Source organism: Elephas maximus, chromosome 1, assembly GCF_024166365.1.
Source record: "Elephas maximus indicus isolate mEleMax1 chromosome 1, mEleMax1 primary haplotype, whole genome shotgun sequence".
In the NCBI taxonomy this organism is placed as follows: domain Eukaryota; kingdom Metazoa; phylum Chordata; class Mammalia; order Proboscidea; family Elephantidae; genus Elephas; species Elephas maximus.
In genome coordinates, this window is record NC_064819.1 from 1,656,145 (window position 1) to 1,675,514 (window position 19,370).

Below are 19,370 nucleotides of genomic sequence, written 5' to 3' on the forward strand. Positions count from 1 at the left end.
TTGAGGAACATATTCTGGTATTGCGGTCTATGGTAGGCAGCCTCTAAGACCGCCCCCAAGGATTCTTCCACCTTAGTATTCACGTCTTGTAAAATTCCCTCCCCTCGAGTGTGGGCTGGGTTTACTAACTCACCCCTAATGATTAGAACATGCAGAAGAAATGTTATGTCACTGAGGAGATCAAATAATAAAAAGACTGCAACTTCTGTCCTGGTGTGCTGTCTCTCGCCCTCACCTGGATCGGTGTGACAGAATAAATGTTTGTTGATGTTGTGCAAACTTAAAATGTTGTTAAGTTTTGGGGTAACTTGTTGTGCAGCACAGATGAAAGCAAATAATGGGCAAAGGAGGGAACCAAAAAAAAAAAAAAAAAACAACCCATTTCCATCGAGTCGATTCCCACGCATACCCACCATATAGGACAGAGCAGAACTGCCCCATAGGATTTCCAAGGAGCACCTGGTGGGTTTGAACTGCTGACCTTTTGGTTAGCAGCCGTAGCACTTAACCACTACACCACCAGGGTTTCCAAAGGAGAAAAGAGCATTCTAAATAAAAGTAATGTTATATGTAGAGGACATGGGGCTGGAGGGACAAAAAGTCTCAGCTTTTACTATTATACGAGTCCCACAAAATGACTTCAGGTTTTGTTTTCCTGAGACAATGTATTTTCCTATGTAAGTAAGACAAAAAGGAAAAATAAATGATTGTCATTTTAGGGATATGCAGTGCAACATGGTTTGAAAATTAAAATTTTCTCCTTCATATGTCTCACAGCTAAAAATTTCAATTGTTATAACCTCTGCTTCCAAGAAAGGAGGAAGCTGAAATACCAAATATGAAATTTCTTATTTTAAATCCTGTTTGTTAATTCTGTACCAGTTTTTTTTCCCAAAATTGGTAAGGAATAAAGCATTTTTTGCAAACATTTGAAATGTTAAGATGCAAACGATATATATGAATGAACTTAAACCTAATTATAGAATAGTGATCCTATTGTTTCCTGTGATGTTTTATGCATGCTTCATGTTCTTACACTTTAATTTATGAAACCAAATTATCTACATAGTTAAAGACATAAATTTAGTAGCAGAAACAGTAAACAAAATGTTGGGTGAGAAACTAAAGTTTTAGCACAAAGATCGATAAAATACCAAAATTAGAGTAAGAAAACTGATGAATATTTTAACTCTTCCACTTATTGCCTCTGTAACTTTGCACAGGTTACTCTGTGACCTTCAGCTGTTTCTTCTACACATGTGAGAAGTGAGTATGTGATAGAGTGGTCACTAAAATTGGTACAGTAAATTATATCATTGGTAAATGGTGTTGGGAGAACTGGCTAGCCACTTGGAAAAAAATAAAATAAAAACAGCTCCTATCTTCACTTCTCTCACCAAATAGTACATCAAGAATTTAAACATAAAAAATAAAAATACTGGGAAAAGAGATGAGTAAATTTTTTTTTTCCTTTATCTTAAGTGAGAGATAGGGTGCCCAACATTTCAATTTGACAGAAACTGAAGGGATTTCCTGGGGCAGGGATTTTCAATACCAACACAAGGAAGGTCCTAGGCAAACCAGGAGAGTTGGTCACCTCAAGTTAAGAACGCCTTTCTAACCTTGATGCAAAACATAGAAACCATAAAGAAAAATGCTGAGGAATTTAACTGTAAAGAATTTAATGCTTCTGCAGGCAAGAAAAAATGCATAAAATAATGTCAACAAAAAACATATATCTAAGGAATATTTGCAACATTTATGATAAACAAAAGACTAATTTCCTCCAAAAAATAAACAGAAAAATACATAAATCAATTAAGAAAAAAAAGAGAGAGATGGACAACCTAATCAAAAAAGAGTCAAAAGATGAACAGGCTGAAAAAGGCAGTTTTGAAGGTGACATTGCTAGTTAACTATACACAACTGTCGTCTTCAGAGACAACAAAGAGAGAAAAATAAAACACTCAGATGGTTTATAAAAAGAAAAAGTTAGAATTGTTTTAAGAAAAAGTAACAGGTTCCAAAACACCCCAATTCAATCATGAATTCAATGGATGGATCAAATTTAGGAAGGAAAACGAATTATGGTCCATAATAAATTTGATGCTAGTTTCCAAGGCCATATAATCATGAAGTCCGTATCAGTTAGTTGGGATTCAATGCTAATAAAAGCCATGCTGCTGGGCCTAATTTTTATTTATTTGTTCAGGCAGTTACTGTGACATCATCCAAAACTATTTAATAGAGACAAACAGAGAAGCTGTAGTTCAGAGAAAGGAGAAAAATCAGACTGAAAGGGGCCAAACAGAGGCAATCAAGTCAACAGTGTACTACCGTTTTGAAAATTTTAACCTTGAAAGAATGGGAGAAACAAGGCATGTCACACGTGACAGAGAGAAATGGACAGTATCTAGAGCTTTGAGGACAGAGAGGATATTGAGAATAGGGGAGGTCACAGCGTGTTTGTGGTGAGAAAGAGGGAGAGAAGTTACAAGAACACAGGAGGCTGACCGGTTGAGCAGGATCCCAGAGGGACTGGAAGGAGATGAAGCAAAAATGCGAAGTGCAGGTTTGCTTTTAAAAAGACTCTGATATTTTATCTGAGAGAGAAGCAAAAAGGCCAAGCAAGAGTGGTTACAGACACAGCAGATACTTAGAGGAAGTTGAGGTTAACAAGGAGCCCTGGTGGCGCAGTGCTGAAGTGCTCCACAGCTAACCAAAATGTCAGCGGTTCGAACCCATTAGCCACTCCGAAGGAGAAAGATGTGGCCATCAGTCAGCTTCCGTAAAGACTACAGCAAAAGATTCGCTCTGAGTTGGAATCCACTCGACGCAACGGAATCTTTGGTTTCAGAAACCAAATCTTTGGTTTGTTCAGAAATGAACATTTTCTGAGTGCCTACGTCAGCAGCTGTGCAGAATCTGGAAACGGCCAGATGAGTGAAATGAGGGGACCTCAGGACCTCACCTTCGGGAATGGTTAGTCCACATTGTATAATCAGTATAATCAGTACAGAGGAAGGTGAGCGCACTGAGTGTGAAGGGCAACCTGGAAAATACGGGTGGTGAAAATTTTAGTAAGTCCTAGGACAGAGTTCTAAACCCTGGCTCCCATCAGAATCACCTGCAGAGTTTTGTCTAAGCCCATATGCCCAGAATTTATACCCTCGAAAGTCTAAGTACATGGGCTTAAGATGGCACCTGTGTTTTTTTGACTATGCAAAGGCATTCAACTGTGTGGATCATAACAAATTCTGTATAACATTGCAAAGAAACGCAATCCCAGAACACCTCACTGTGCTCAGGCAGAACCTGTAGAAGCAGTTGTTCAAACAGAACAAGGGGATACTGCATGGTTTAAAGTCAGGAAAGGTGTGTGTCAGGGTTGTATTCTTTCACCGTACTTATTCAATCTCTTTGCTGAGCAAATAACCCAAGAAGCTGGACTACGTGAAGAAGAATGCAGCACCAGGACTGGAGGAAGACTCATTAACAACCTGCAATATGTGGATGACACAACCTCACTTGCTGAAAGTGAAAAGGACTTGAAGCACTTACTGATGAAGATCAAAGACCACTGCCTTCAGTATGGATTATGCCTCAACATAAAGAAAACAAAAATCCTCACAACTGGGCAATAAGCACCATCATGATAAATGGAGAAAATATTGAAGTTGTCAAGGGTTTCATTTCACTTGGATCCGCAATCGATGCCTGTGGAAGCAGCAGTCAAGAAATCAAACAATGCATTGCAACAGGCGAATCTGCTGCAAAAGACCTCTTTAAAGCATTAGAAAGCGGAGATGTCACTTTGAGAACTAAGGTGCGGCTGACTCAGGCCACAGTGTTTTCAATTGCCTCATATGCGTGCAAAAGCTGAACAATGAATAAGGAAGACCAAAAAGTTGACGCCTTTGAATTATGGTGTTGGCAAAGAATATTTAATATACCATGGAGTTCCAGAAGAACAAACAAATCTGTCTTGGAAGAAGTACAGCCAGAATGCTCCTTAGAAGCAAGATTGGTGGGACTTTGTCTCATGTACTTTGGACATGTTATTAGGAGGAACCAGCACCTGGAGAAGGATAGCATGCTTGGTAAAGCACAGGGTCCGTGCATAGGAAACCCTCAATGAGATGGATTGGCATAGCTGCTGCAACAATGGGCTCAAGTATAGCAACCGTTGTGAGGACGGCGCAGGACCAGGAAGTGTTACATTCTGTTGTACATGGGGTCGCTATGAGTCAAAACCAACTTAACGGCACCTAACAACAACAACAACAAAGATGACGCTGCCTCTAAGTTGGTTCTGTCTGGCTTAAAATTACTGGTTTAGAACAACCCCTGGGGAACGTCTGGGGGGACCTGACTAAGGATAGACGGGATGCGGTTTTTGAGAATTGAAAAGAGCTAGATTTTCTTATTTGGAATCTACTAGTTTTTTACCACTGGATTTTTTTTGTAAAATTGTCAATACCACAAAATGGATGGTATAACCAGATATCCTCATATGATATAATGGATTAAACCTTTGGGAAAAAGTAGCATTTCATGGTAAAGCAAAAAAGTGCCAACAAAAAAGAAAAGATACCACTAAACTTAAAGCTACATACACACACACACACACACACAGTTTGGAGGAAAAAAAGAAAAACGTTTGTTTACTAAATCACGGAATTTTCTCACATAACGAACACCCTTTGAGCACAACCAGTTTTCTCCTATGTTGAAAGAAGAAGAAGAAGAAGAAAAACAAATCAAATACTGCTTTCCCCTTCTAGCTGTGATCCTTTCTCCTTACCTTGCCACAAACTTCTAGAATGAGTGGTCTGTGCCCAGAGCCTCACTCTCCTACCCACCCACTCTCTCCTTAAAGCCATTGCCATTGAATTGATTTCAACTCATAGCAACCACGTAGGATAGAGTAGAACTGTCCATGGGATTTCCAAGGCCGTAATCTTTACAGAAGCAGATTGCCACATCTTTCTCCCCAGTGGGTGGTGGGTTTGAACCTTGACCTTTCAGTTAGCGCCAAGTACTTACCCCCTGCGCCACCAGGGCTCCTTCCTCTCTCCTTGTTGTTATGTTGTTAGGTGCCGTTGAGTAGGCTCCAACTCATAGCGACCCAATGCACAACAGAACAAAACACTGCCCTGTCTCTCTCCTTAGTAGCTGACTATCTTTCAGTTCCCACACGCTTCTCTCAAACTGCAGTTTTGAACACCACCTGCCAGATTCTAGTCAGAGGCCTTTCTCCAGGGCTCGTGCTCCTGGGTTACTCAGCATCTGATCCTATTACGGTTCTCCTTTCCTACAGCCCTTTGCTCAACCTCTACCACTACACCCTGTGCTTTTTCCTGTCTCCTTCCTTGTCTTCTTTGCCTCCTCCTCTTTCCGCAAGCCTGCTTTTCTCCTTAGGCACCTTATGGTAGGTGATCCTCAAAGTCTTATCTGATCTTGTTTCTCTTTACACTTTCTCTCTTCTTTCTCCCCTACCCTCAGAACTTCCACGGGGCTTCCAACAGTTGATTTCTCCTTTGTTTCAGCACTCCATAGGTGAGGTCCCTCTGTCCTTCATGCATGCTGTTCAACTTACCTGGAATGTTTGCCTCTTAATTGTACTTGCCTATTTATCCTTATACACTTTGCATTATTCAATTCTTCACAATAATTCATTTAATATCTATCTTCCTTGCCAGATTCTAAGCTCCAGAAGAGCTGTAGCCCTGTCTGTCTGATTCAGATACTCCCGGCATGGAGCACAGTGCCTGACACATGGCACACTCTCTTATTTATTGGTTGACAGAAAAACTGACCCACATTTCAGCTTTGACTTATTTTTCCTAAACCAGAATCTCAAACATTTAACTGCTATTTCCACTGGAGTGTTTGCTATCATTTCAAATGCAAAACATTTTTTAAAAATCATCTATTTTTACACACACACTTCCCACATCTCTTTTCCCTTCTGTTTTTGGTACTGTGGGGGGTTCCAAACTCAGCTTAGGCGCTAAAAGGTCGGGTGATACCTTCAGGGATTCCTTTAAGGATGCCTGAGTTTTATTTGTCCTGTCTATAAAATGAAGGAATTTGATTTTAAGACCTTTAGAATCCTTCCTGTCCTAAAGCTCTATACTTCTAAATAGTGTCATATGACTACTTTATTTTGTGAATGAGGACATTACAGTCTAAAGAGGTTAAGCAATTTCTTAAAGATGACACAGGTAGTGGTTAGAATTATAAACCTTTAAACACAATACAGAGATCTATTAGTATCCAGAAATTAGAGAAAGGGAGTAAGATTTTATCAAGAAAAATTAAAATATTTAATACATATAGGAGATTTAGAAAGCAAGAAGGCATTTAATAGTATAGTACACCCAATCTCAACGTCCAAGAGAATATAACCAACAAAGTCAACATCAGTTCATAAAAACAAAATGACACCAAAGAGGCATCAATTTGAAGAAAGGTTCACTTCTATTATGGCCAAGTAAGATTCCACAGATAACAGCTACAAATTCTGGACAAAATGAATAAACAACTACCCGAAGATGAGAAGCTCCCGTGCTGGAAAGGTTAAATGCTCAGCTGATAACCAAAGGGTTGGTAGTTCAAACCCACCAGCTGCTCTGAGGGAGAAAAGACCTGACAATCTGTTCCCGTAAAGATTACAGCCCAGGAAAACCTATGGGGCAGCCCTATTTTGTCCTGTAAGGTCACTATGAGTCAGAATTAACTCCATGGCACACAACAACAACAACCTGAAGACATTGGAAAGTGGAAAAAGAAGGAAAATCCCTGAGGGGTGTCAACACGTATAAAAAGGAAACGACCTAGGGGAATGCCCCATTTTTATAGCTTTTGGTCTCAGGGAAGGCTGCAGGTGGCAATACACTTGGTAGTTAAAGCTGAAAATCTGTAGTTTTTCAGGCCTGAAGTGCCAGAGATTTGGGGCAACTTTAGCCACTGGAAAGTGAGAGTGCCATAGAGACAGAGTCCCAAGTTCTGTGTATAAACTTCACTCACACCTCTTGCTGACACTGAACCCCATGTAACAGGGCAAATTCAAAGCACACTACCAGCTACAACTTAAAAGAACTGAGGTTTGAGATGCCGTCTCAAAGACAATTTGCAGTTAGAGTCTAGCCAAGTTAAATGTTTCCTAAAACAAAACAATCAACACTCTTTGGAGCAATAGAACAGAAAGTGCTCTACTAGTAGGAGGAAGGTTGGCAATTTGAACCCTCCTCTCGGAAAAACCCTGGCGGCATAGTGGTTAAGTGCTATCGCTGCTAACCAAAGGGTCAGCAGTTCGCATCCACCAGGCGCTCCTTGGAAACTCTATGGGGCAGTTCTACTCTGTCCTATAGGGTCACTATGAGTCAGAATCGACTTGACGGCCCTGGGGTTTAGAGGCATCTCATAACATAGGCCTGGTGATCTACTTCTGTAAAGTACAGCCTTGAAAACCCTATGGAGCAGTCCTACTCTACACACATGGGATCACTATGAGCTGGAATCAACTCGATTGCAAATAACAAACAACAACAAAATCCAGAGTTTCTACAATGTAACATTCACAATCCAAATAAAATTATTCAATATTCAAAGAACCAGGAAAATGTGACTCATTCTTAGAGGAGAAGACAATCAAAGGAGGCCAACCTCAAGTGGCCCAACTATTGAAATTATCAAACAAAGACCGTAAGGCATGTATTAAACAATGCTCAGTGATGTACAGAAAAATATGCTCACGATGAATGAAACAATAGAAAAATCTCAGCATACAAAAGAAACTACATAAAAAACAAATGGAACTACTAAACATGAAAAAGATAGTATCTGAAATAAAATAATCATAGATGGACTTAACAGAATAATGAAGATGAGAGAGGAAATGGTCAGTAAACTTGAAAGTAGATCAATAGAAATTATTCAATCTGAAAAACAGAAAGAAAAAAGATTAAAAATAAATAAAAGAGTCACAAAGGCCTGTGATGAATTAGCAGATCTTCTAACATATGTGTAGTTGAAGCTCCAGAAGAAGAAAGAGAGGGTTGGCAGATAAAAGTTCAAGAAAATAGTGATTGAAGATTTCCCAAATTTGGTGAAAAACATAAATTTACAGTTCAAGAAGCTCAGTGACCCCCAAGTAGGATAAATACGTAAAAACTGCACATAAGTATATGTGCTGAAAATCAATAATAAAATGATGCAAAAAAAATGACAGATTACATTCAGTGAAACAATGATTTGAATGCCCACTGACTTCTCATCAGAAACAGTGAAATATTTCTATAAAATCACTTTATTTCTTAGAGCAGTTTTGGATGTGCATAAAAATTGCACAGAAACTACAGGGTATGGAAGAAATAACATTTTTTTTAGTGCTGAAAGAAAAAAATGCCAACCAAGAATTTCATATCTAGCAGAAATATCCTTCAAGGATAAAAGTGAAATAAAGACTTTCGCAGATAAAAGAAAACGAACAGCACTTCTCACCAGCAGACCAGCACACTAGAAATGATGAAGGAAATTCTTTACATTCATAGAAAATGATACAAGACAGAAACTTAGAAATTCAGCAAGGATTGAAGAGCATCAGAAATGGTGTCTAGGTGGACATGATATGTGCCATGCAGAATCCCCTTCAAGGAATGACTTTTTGTTCCAGCCACTAGGAGCACGGTTGGCAGACAGCCTTCAGCTCTCAGCATCTTCAGGGATCACCTGTTACTTCACCCAAAGCCAGTCCCTTCCCAAGGCAGCTCACATCTAATGACTGATTGAGATGCAGGTATAAAGGCCCAGCCATTTTGATTCAACGCAGGAGATCTCTCAGGACCACAGCCCATGGATCAGCATTCAGGTGAGCATCTGGCCATTTCTCTTAGTAGGCAAAGTAAACAACCAGGTGCACTGCTCAAAGTTCTGGCCATTGAGAGGATTTCCCTTCACCACTGCTCGTCAGGGCGTTCCCAGAAAGGGGAGCCATGCTGCTACCGTCCACTTTTGAGTGGTGCTTGCATATCACACAGAACCCTCTCTAAACCAGGCATGGGTTTTCTCTTCCTCCATCAACTGATCATAAGGAACTCCCCATGAGGCCACAGGTGCAGACTAGAAGAGGGCAGGCAATGTGACGGGAGTGGAGACCATGGGCATTTGGGCCACTTTCTCATGCAACTTGCTTGTGCCTTCAGGTCCTGCTTGAGCCTGATCTTGTATATACCACTTCCATTTAATGATGGAATGCTGCTGTCCATGTCCAACTTCATGGGTCTGTGGGTCAGACAACACCCATTTCATGGTATGCAGCTCAGGCTGCATGGTGACTTGGTGGCCCATAGTTAAGCGTTCAGTCTCTGCTAAGGCCCAGTAACGAGACAAAACCTGTTTCTCAAAAGGAGAGTAGTTATCTACAGAGGATGGCGGGGCTTTGCTCCAAAATCCTAAGGGTCTGTGCAGTTATTCACCAATAGGGGCCTGCCGAAGACTCCAAATGGCATCTCTATCTGCCATTGCCACTTCAAGCAACATTGAATCAGCCAGGTCATATGGCCCCAGTGGCAGAGTGGGGTGCACAGCAGCCTGAGCCTGTTGCAGAACTTTCTCTTTTCAGAGCACTACTCAAAACTAGAAGCTTTTCAAGTCACTTGATAAATAGGCCAGAGTAGCAAACACAAATAAGGGAGTATGCTCCCTCCAACATCCCTCCTTTTCATTTGGGGTTGGGGGACAAACTCAACAACTTATCCTTCACTTCAGAAGGAATTGTCTTGACCTGTCCCACACCACTGGACCCCTAGACATTTCACTGAGGTGGAAGGCACCTGAATTTTTGTCAGGTTAATTTCCCACCCACTAGCACACAAATGTCTTACCAATAAAGCCAAAGTTATTGATACTTCTTCCTCACTAGGTCCAATCAGCATAATGTCATCAATGTAATGGACCAGGGTGACGTCTTGTGGAAGGGAAAGGCAATCAAGGTCCCTGTGGACTAAATTTTGACATGGGGCTGAAGAGTTGACATACCCTTGAGGTAAGACAGTGAAGGTGTATTTCCTGTCTTGCCAGCTGAAGGCAAACTGCTTCTGGGGTTGCCTTGAAACCAGAATCAAGAAAAAGACATTGGACAGATCAATAGCTGCACTGATCTCCAGGTACCAGAAGTATTAATTAGCTCAAGCAAGGAAGCCACATCTGGAACAGCAGCTGCAATTGGGAGTCACCACCTGGTTGTTTTCAATAATCTACTGTCATCCTCCAAGATCCATCTGTTTTTTCCACAAGCCAAAAAGGTGAGTTGAATGGGGACATGGTGGGAATCACCACCCCTGCATCCTTCAAGTCCTTGATGGTGGCAGTACTCTCTGCAATCCCTCCAGGAATGTGGTATTGCTTTTGGTTTGCTATTTTCCTAGGTAGCGGTAGTTCTACTGGCTTCCACTTAGCTTTTTGTAACCCAATAGCCCTTATTCCACATATCAGGGATCCAATGTGGCGGTTCTGCCAATTGCTGAATATGTCTATCCCAATTATGTATCCTGGAACTGGATAAAGCACTACAGTGTGGGTTTGGGAACCCACTAGACCCCCTGTGAGACAGACTTGAGCTAAGACTCCATTAATAACATGACCTCCATATGCCCCCATTCTGACTGGTGGGTCACAGTGATATTTTGGGTCTCCAGGAATTAGTGTCAGTTCAGAGCCCGTATCCAATAATACCCAAAAAGTCTGATTATTTCCTTTTCCCCAAAGAACAGCCACTCTCATAAAATGCCATTGATCCCTTTGGGGAAAGCTGGGAGAAAGATTAACGGTATAGATTTTGGGCAGTGTAGTGGGGTCCTTCCTCAGTGGGACCTGGCCTCCCCTTCATTCAAGGGGTTGTGGGTCTGTAAGCTGGCTCAAGTCTGGGAACCGATTGATGAACCATGACTCCCTGTTCTGGCGATTCAAGTTAGACCACCACTCACCTGACCAAAAATTCTTCTGCTTAGACAGGTCAAGTAAACATTTAGTAGATTTCCCATCACTCCTAGGGACACCATAACTAAGTAGCCTATGCCATCAGTCCAAAAGAGTCAGACTATTTTGATTACTGCTTTGACTCTGCTGCCTATTATGGTACCCACGCCTACTTTGTCTTTGTCAATTAAGTGGCACCACTTGGCCCCTATCGTCATGAGGTCTGATCACCCCCACTGTAGTTAGGTGTCTAAATTCAGTTAGGGCAGTTCGCACTGTCAAATCTGACTTGCATAAAATAGCAATCACAGCAGTCTTTAAGGATGCTGGGGCTCCTTTCACAAATTTTTTTTCTCATTGTTTTGGGTACTTCATGTGTGGTTCTGTGTATCTAACCTGATAAATCCACTCTAACTTTCCGATTTCCCCACACCTTTGGACACCTTCATCTATAGTATATCAAAGTAAGTCTGGCACCTCAGCTTGATTTAGTGTAGGCCACCAAGTAATCCATGCTTTAGTGAACTAACTAAATAAACTATTAGACCATTTTCTGTTCTCTGGAGCTGAAATATCAGAGGAAGGATCTGTGCTTAGTGAGCCCATATCAATAAACTCAGGCTGATCCAACTTTATGTTCCTTGTACCATTATCCCATACCCTTAATAGCCATTCCTACACATATTCCCCAGGCTTCTGTTTGTATATGTTAGAAAAGTCAAGCAGTTCTTTTGGAGGGTAGCATACCTCCTCCTGGGTCACACTTTGTACTTCACGTTTTGAGGCTCACTGGAACTTAAGTCTAATTATGGGTCTAGAAGCAAAAATGGGTGGTGGGTTGGGTTCTGGGAACATTCAGCATGGCCTTTGCCTCAGACAATGCCCTGGGCAATATCTCAGCTTCAGGTGGGCCTGGGTCAATCTCATCAAATGATGGTGGGAGGGATAATGGTTTTCCTAGGGAGGGTGGCTTAGCAGAAAAAGGTGGAATAATCTCTTCAGATGGGAGGGGTGGTGCTATTGGCAGGAGTGATTCAGTGGAGTTTAGGGGTTTGGTGTTCCCAGCTTTCTGATTATCTGCCCACATGTCCCCATCCTAAGTTTCAAGATCCCATTTCTTCCTTATCAATGCCCTCACTTTAACTTCAGACACCTTTCAAATTTGGGAATTCAATTGGTGTTGTAAATCAGCCAGTCTTACGATAAGATGCTGGGTTTGTTTCTTGGCAATATCAGTTCTGTTACCACAAGAAACAAGGCTTTCTTTAGGGCACAATTGGCCACTTTCAGATCTTTTATGCAGTGCTTGAGCTGTAACTTTGAAGCCCTGAGCTCTTTCTTTCACCAGTTTGTCTAGCAAAAGTAGAACCAACCAACCAGCTTCATTATTCTCATTCTGACAGAATTGTAGAAAAGTACACCATTGCGATCACCTGGAGCCTTGAGTCTCTCAAATATTTGATCTTTTGGTAGTGATGTTGCTGTTGTTGTTGTTAGCTGCCATTGAGTCGGTTCCGACTCATAGCAACCCCACGCACAAGAGAACGAAACACTGCCTAGTCCTGCGCCATCCCTACAATCATTGTTATGCTTGAGCTCATCGTTGCAGTCGCTGTATCAGTCCACCTTGTTGAGGGTCTTCCTCTTTTCCACTGACCCTGTACTGGTGATATTTTGCTTATTTCTATTGCCGCCTCACACCATGGATTAGCAGTGCCCTCTTTACTAATGGAAGCAGAGTCATCAATGCCTTTAAGACTAGCCAGGCTTGAGGACCAATTCAGAAAACTCATCTTTACAGTTTTGTTTCTCTAGAACCACTTGCACTACCAAGTGTCTTAAGTTGGGTTCTCTAGATAAGTAAAACCAATGAACCGTATATATAGATAGATAGATTTATCTTAAGGAAATGGTTCACATGGTTGTAGAGGCTGGCAAGTCCCAAATCCACAAGTCAGGGGCCAGGCTGGAGGCTCCTCCTGACTCAATCGGTTGCAGGAGCTGATGGACCCACAACTGGCAGGTCAGATGACAGGCTGTTGGTTCACTGGGCTGCAGAAGCTGGTGAATCCCAAAGTCACCAGGTCATATGACAGGCTTACAGGGGTGCAGGAGCAGGCAAATCCCAGAATCAGCAGGTCAGACAATAGGCTGTAAGCTCGGGTCCCAAGAACCACAGGTGAGATGATAATGAGCCAGATGCAAGATCCAGAGTGAGAGAGAGCTTTGCCAGAGTGTCCATATATATAATTAATTCAGGCCACACCCTCAAGGAAACTCCCCTTATATCAGATAAGGCAGTGAAAAGCAGTGACTTAAGTAAGGGTGTAACTTGAGGAAGGCTGTGCTTTGAGTCATGCCCTTTAGTGCTCAAGATATACCCCACAGTAATCTTGCCTCATTAACATATAGAGGTTTAAGATTTACAATATGTAAAATGGAGGATAATTATACAATACCACAAAATAGAGGACAATTATATCAGATCACAAAATGGAGGACAATTACACAACACTGGGAATCATGGCCTAGCCAAGTTGACGCATAACATTAACCAGCACAACACTCCTCCTCTCAATCTATCCAAACCTATCTTTCAAGGTCCATCACCTCCATAAAGCCTTTGGCGACTCTAACTCACAGTAATTTCCTCCTTCTTTGAATTACTAATCTGTAAACTTCTAGGTTCATAAACAATTTTTAGCTTGATTAATTTTAAATGTCCTCCGATCATTTCACCATAGCTTTACCTCCCTCATTTAGATTGCTAAAAACATTAAGGCACTATTCTCCCACACACTACCCCTCCTTCCCTTCATACAAGCTCACTGCTCTCAGTAAGTGCTTTGATTAATTTATTAATTGCTTAAGCATGGAACTCTATGACACTCTAGAAAAAGAAGTTAGGACTGGAATTAATGAGAACAAACCCTGCTTCCTTGCAACTGCTTTTCATCTCTTTTTCATCTTTTGCAAAGGTCATGAACCTATCGAACAGTCCTAGTCCTCTCTTGTGTTTCGTCTCTTCCTCTTGTTACTGTCTGCCCCCTAAAGGAAGATAATAATAAATGAGTTAAAACTAGCCCAAACGGAAAAAAAAAAAAAAAGCGGAGGGTTCTTTTACTCAATATCAGTTCCTCAAGTAACTGTTACGCAAGATCATTTTAACTGGAATAACAAAATATAATTTGAACACATGAAAAAATATATATATGGAAGGCATTAGGGCTAAAAGAAGGAGGAAGGAGGAGCATAGGGAGGGGGGAGTGAGAGGAAGGGACCAGGCACAGAATGGGGGAACTTTGCCCTGAAGTAGACAGTTAAGATTGTTTTCTTCTCTTTTTTTTTTTTTTTAAATAAGTCTTGCCTACCACTACCACATTGCTGGAAGTTATAAGTAAATAAGCAAACAAACTAAAAATACTATGTTTTACAATGAAGTACTATTCTTTGGGAAATTTATCTTATAAAAAGGTAGATTTCTATTTGGCAGTATTAGCAAGAAAGCCGTATTAGCAATGAAGACATTAAAATCATTGTCCCAAAAGGTTTGTTTCTTATTATTTTGAATCAATTCATGTTGAATTTACCAGGCCAAATCACTGCACATACAGAAATTTGGTTTTTATATCTTGATCCTAAATGTCTTGATAACTTAGGATGATACAAGCACATACTTCAGAGATTTATGTAGCATCTCCTAGTTGTGCTCAGAAAGAGTTTTAAAATTCAAAACCTTAAACCTTTAACATTGAAACTCGTAGATTGTTTTCATCTTGATTTTTTTTTTTCTTTACCCAAAAATACTAGCACACTTCACCATAGACAGCTCCTGGTATACCTGGATTCCCTGCCCATTGGGCGCTGCACAGGTCTGTGTGAGAACTACCTTCTGGAATATCTCAACAACTGGAAGATCCAGGTAACTTGATTTTTTTTCTTAAGTGAGTAAGCAATCCATTTAAGTTTATTTCCCTTTTTTATTTCCACTTCATTTCTATTTAAGTGAGTAAATAGTCCATTTAAGTTGAGAACTGAGTATTGGCTTCACTTTAGTTGTGTGGTGTTATGAGTACTGGTGCTCTTTAGTAAAAAGAATAATGGTTAAATACTGAGGAAACCTGCCTAATTTTTTTTTACTGAGGTGTGGAAACCCTGGTGGCGTACTGGCTAAAAGTTATGGCTGCTAACTAAAAGGTTGGCTGTTAGAATCCACCAGGCACACCTTGGAAACCCTATGGGGCAGTTCTACTCTGTCCTTTAGGGTCGCCGTGAGTCGGAATCGACTTGACGGCAACAGGTTTTTTTTGTTTTTTTTTTGGTTACTGAGGTATACCATTGCTGGGTGTGGCTCTGCCATTTAACAGTAATGCAACATTGAACAAATCATTGTATCTCTCTAAGCCTCAGTTTCTACCTTTGTCAAACGGACAAAACTCTTCCATGCCCACTTCACTGGGCTGCTGTGCATATCAAAGTAGGAAAAGTTATACAAAAATTCTCCAGGGAAAGGTCCAGTGATAGAGTATGGTTATTTTTCCTGGGCTCACTATTAAGAATGACGTGTGGAAAACCGATTTTTGAGGCTGGAAGACAGACAGTATTTTAAACAGCCATTCGTATGAGGAAAAAAATACCTTTTCCTCATTCGATTATCAAATTACACAGTTAAAACCAAATACACAGTTCCCTCACGGCTGCTCCCATCTACTAAAAGCGAAACCTGAAATGTCCCTCCTACGTCAACTCCCACCCACCCTCTAGAGTGAAACCAGGACTCCCCCTCTCCCTGTTAGCTCCAAGTTCATGCAACTCCTATAGGCACCTAGACGTTGAGAGTATGTGCACTAATCCAGAGAGTATCTCTCACGACCCACACACCTCAAAGATAAATACAGATACTCCACAGCCACCTCACTGTAAGTGCAGTAATGAACAATCACCTAGTCTTAGGAACGGATTCCTAATTTATACCATTAACCATGTTGACTTAAATAGGTTAGGGTTATTATTTAAGATAAAAGCAAAGGAGAAGATAAAGAGAATCCAGATGACTTGAATTGCTACTAGTATTTATTAATTTATCCTGCCTTGGCCAAACTTTGGGAAAGGGAAGAGGACGTGAGCAGTGAAATGAATCATAGAAAGGCATGTACCCCACAGGAGCCCTGTGGAACAGGGCTGCTAACCAAGAGGCCTGGGGTTCAAACCTACCAGCAGCTCTGCGGGAGAAAGATGTGGCAGTCTGCTCCTGTAAAGGTTCACAGTCTTGGAAACCCTATAGGGCAGTTCTACTCTGTCCTATAGGGTCACCATGAGTTGGAATCAACTCGAAACGAGTGTTTTTTTTGGGGGGGGGGGGCGGGAGTGGTTTATATACTGTATAACCAAAAAGACTGTATAGGATACAAAGTAAAATAAATAAGGAAATGGTGGCAAAGAAGAAAGTAAAGGTGATAAAGGAAAAAAATTTTCAGAGTAACCCCCATATCTCAGATTACAATAACCTCACACTGCTCCGTAAGAAAGGTAAAGAAAGCTGGGGTATAACCAAGACCAGGTTTCCCACCAGTCTTTCTCTGTCACACTCCCAAAGAGAAGTCGAACTTACCAGCCACTAAGGAGACGGTCAAAATCCGTAGCAGCCCCAGGTCAGAAGTTCTCCGAATGCAGAGCATTTCTGCTTTCTCTCCTCCTGCCCTTCACTCAGCACTTGCCCTCCACACAGGTGAAAGAGCTGTGGACATGGTGAGGCTGTCTCTGGTGACTCCTGCTTGTCTGTGCTGGGTCCTCGTGGGCCGTCAGCAGCTGCCACTCCGTCCTCCTGGCCCCTTCCTTTCACTCTGTGTGCTGTAGCCTGATTACTAAGCTGGCACAGAAGAGGCTCTTCTCTGGAACTTGACATAGCAATAGATTTCCTGTACAAAGCATTGAAGTGAAGACAGAGGAAGCGGATTGATTGAGTTATCTTTCAGCTCATTGGTTCTCCTCTCACTTCTGCCTTGCACAGATAAACTTTACAGTAAGGCATTGAACTTGCCCAAGATAAATGGATTTGTCTAAATGTGGATTAAGGTAAATGGGATATTTATCAATTTTTCACCAATTCGTCAAATTTCCCAGTCATGATCGTTTTTAGCAGCTTTTCCCCAGCTGAAACACTACTATACAGCCTTAGTAATAAAGTTTAGAATAAAATGTTGTTCCTTGAGATTCTCTTGAGAAATGGCTGTCTGTCATGGAAGTCCACACACCCCTTCCAGAAGCATTTGTATGTTCATTAGTTTCCTGTTGCTGCTGTTAACAAATTGCCACAAACTTAGTGACTGAAAACAATGCAAATTTATTATCTTCCCGTTCTGAGGGTCAGAAATCTGAACTGAGTCTTGTGGGCTAAAATCAAAGTGTCGGCAGGACTGCATTGCTTCTGGAGGCCCTGGGGGAAAATCCATTCCTTGATGTGTCCAGCTTCTAGAGGCCAATGACATTTCGTGGCTCCTGGCTGCATCACTCCAACCTCTGCTCCATTGTCAAATCTCTGGTTGTGACTCTCCTGCCTCACAGTAGTAAGAACCCTTGTGCCTACATCTGGCCCACCAGGACAAATCCTTAACCCAGTCATACCTGCAAAGCCCCTTTTGCCACATAAGGTAATACAGTCATAGGTTTCAGGGATTAGACACGGACGCATCAGGGGCCATTATTTTGTTTCCTACAGTAAGTATTTGGGAACCCCTGGTGGTACAGTGGGTAAGAGCTACGGCTGCTAACCCAGAGGTCGGCAGTTTGAATCCACCTGGCGCTCCTTGGAAACCATATGGGGCAGTTCTGCTCTGTCCTATAGGGTCACTATGAGTCGGAATCTACTCGACAGCAGTGGGTTTACAGTAAGTATTCAGTACTTACCACCATTCATTTTCACCTCTGAAGAGCTAGGCTGATCATCTTAACAAATCACAAACAGACATCCGTCCTCGAGTTGCCACACAGCTGGAATTCAAACTTACCAGAAACACTCAGTCTTAGTGTTGCTAGTTAATATGCATTTAGATACGTTTGTTTGGGAGGAAAAAAAAAATCCTCTGTGTGCTAAGAATTTCCAGCCCCAACACAAAACTCTCCAGGAAGAGGAAGAAAAAAATTGCACACAGAAAAGATTTAACAATGTTCTTTTTTTTTTTTTTTAAGTTAGCAGTTGTATCTTCCCTCTTGCCCAACATTAAAATATTTTTCCCTTCTTCCCAAGCTTTACTTTCAATGAGGCTATTTGATTGAGACAGTGATCCTTGAGAGCACAGCATACTTGAGGTTCCAAGCTATGTGACAACGAGTTGACTATGACAAAAATGACTTCTAGTATTATACTAGGTATTGAGAAAATCAGTAAGAAAATGGTTTTTAAAATATAACACTCTGGTTTCCACCACACAGAGGTTAAGACACATAGTGGTTAAGACCACGGGTTTTAGCAACAGGTAGACCTGGTGTGGGGTCTCAGCTACGCAATTACTGGTGCAACAATGCTGGCAAGTGTCTCATTCAAATTTGTAACCTGGTTTTCTCACTGAAGATTATAGGGAAGGGTTTTCTCATGTCATCAGAAAAGTTCATGATTTTTTGTTTTTCTTAATGCCTCCTCAACGAGACAGTCAAACCTAAAGCACAGAAGTGTTAAATGGCCTGCCTAAGGTTTCAAAGTGACTTGGTGCACAGCTGGGAGTCAAACTCAGGTTTCTGGTTTGCTAGCCCTGTGTTCTTTACACTAAGCTTCTCTGATTAGACATTTTGGGTGACAGCATTCGGACACACTCCCGCAACTGCTTGCCTGGGTCTGTCTCCAGGGCAACAATCAACAGCATCAGTTAGGGGAGTGGTGTCAAGAACCAGAGGATTCAGAAAGTAGATTTGGCAGCTTGAGTTTCTTTCCCCACATTCTTATCCTCCCGCCCACAGCCCCCACTTCCTCTTACGGAGAGTGAGTATTTGGAAGAAAAGTAAAAGGACAAAAAGTTGGTAAGCGTAATCATCCAACAAACATACACCATGAAAGTCGATATAAGATAAAGATGTGTTTGTCTTGTAAATGTTCCTCTCTGGAAAAATCTGTAGGCCCCAAATTCTCCTTAGCTGTACCCCTTGGGGAGAGGAATCAGGGTAGCATAGTAGAGGAGTGAGAAAGGATCAAGAGAAAGGTGTAGTTTAAGGAAAAACCCAAGCCTTTTACTCCAGCTGTCTTCCAACTCTGCTTGAATAACACCAGTTAAGTGCATACGAGAGACAAAACACAGTATAATGCTGGTTAAAGTTGGAGTAGCCGAAAAAAAAAGTAACCTGTTGAGCCAAACCCATCATCATCAATTGTGACTCATAACAACCCTATTTGTTAT

General features: G+C 41.4%; 1 protein-coding gene across 5 annotated transcripts in view; it reads right to left on the bottom strand.

The window, feature by feature from the left end:
* CD200R1 (CD200 receptor 1) overlaps window positions 1-16,895 on the bottom strand; it is a 108,874-nt gene extending 91,979 nt beyond the window's left edge. For all 5 annotated transcript variants that reach the window (XM_049876198.1, XM_049876207.1, XM_049876180.1 and 2 more), the window contains exon 1: window positions 16,595-16,895. In XM_049876198.1, coding sequence (XP_049732155.1) covers window positions 16,595-16,661 — 67 coding nt within the window. In that variant the 5' untranslated portion in view covers window positions 16,662-16,895. The remainder of the gene's footprint in view (window positions 1-16,594) is intronic.
* Window positions 16,896-19,370: the final 2,475 nt, after the last annotated feature.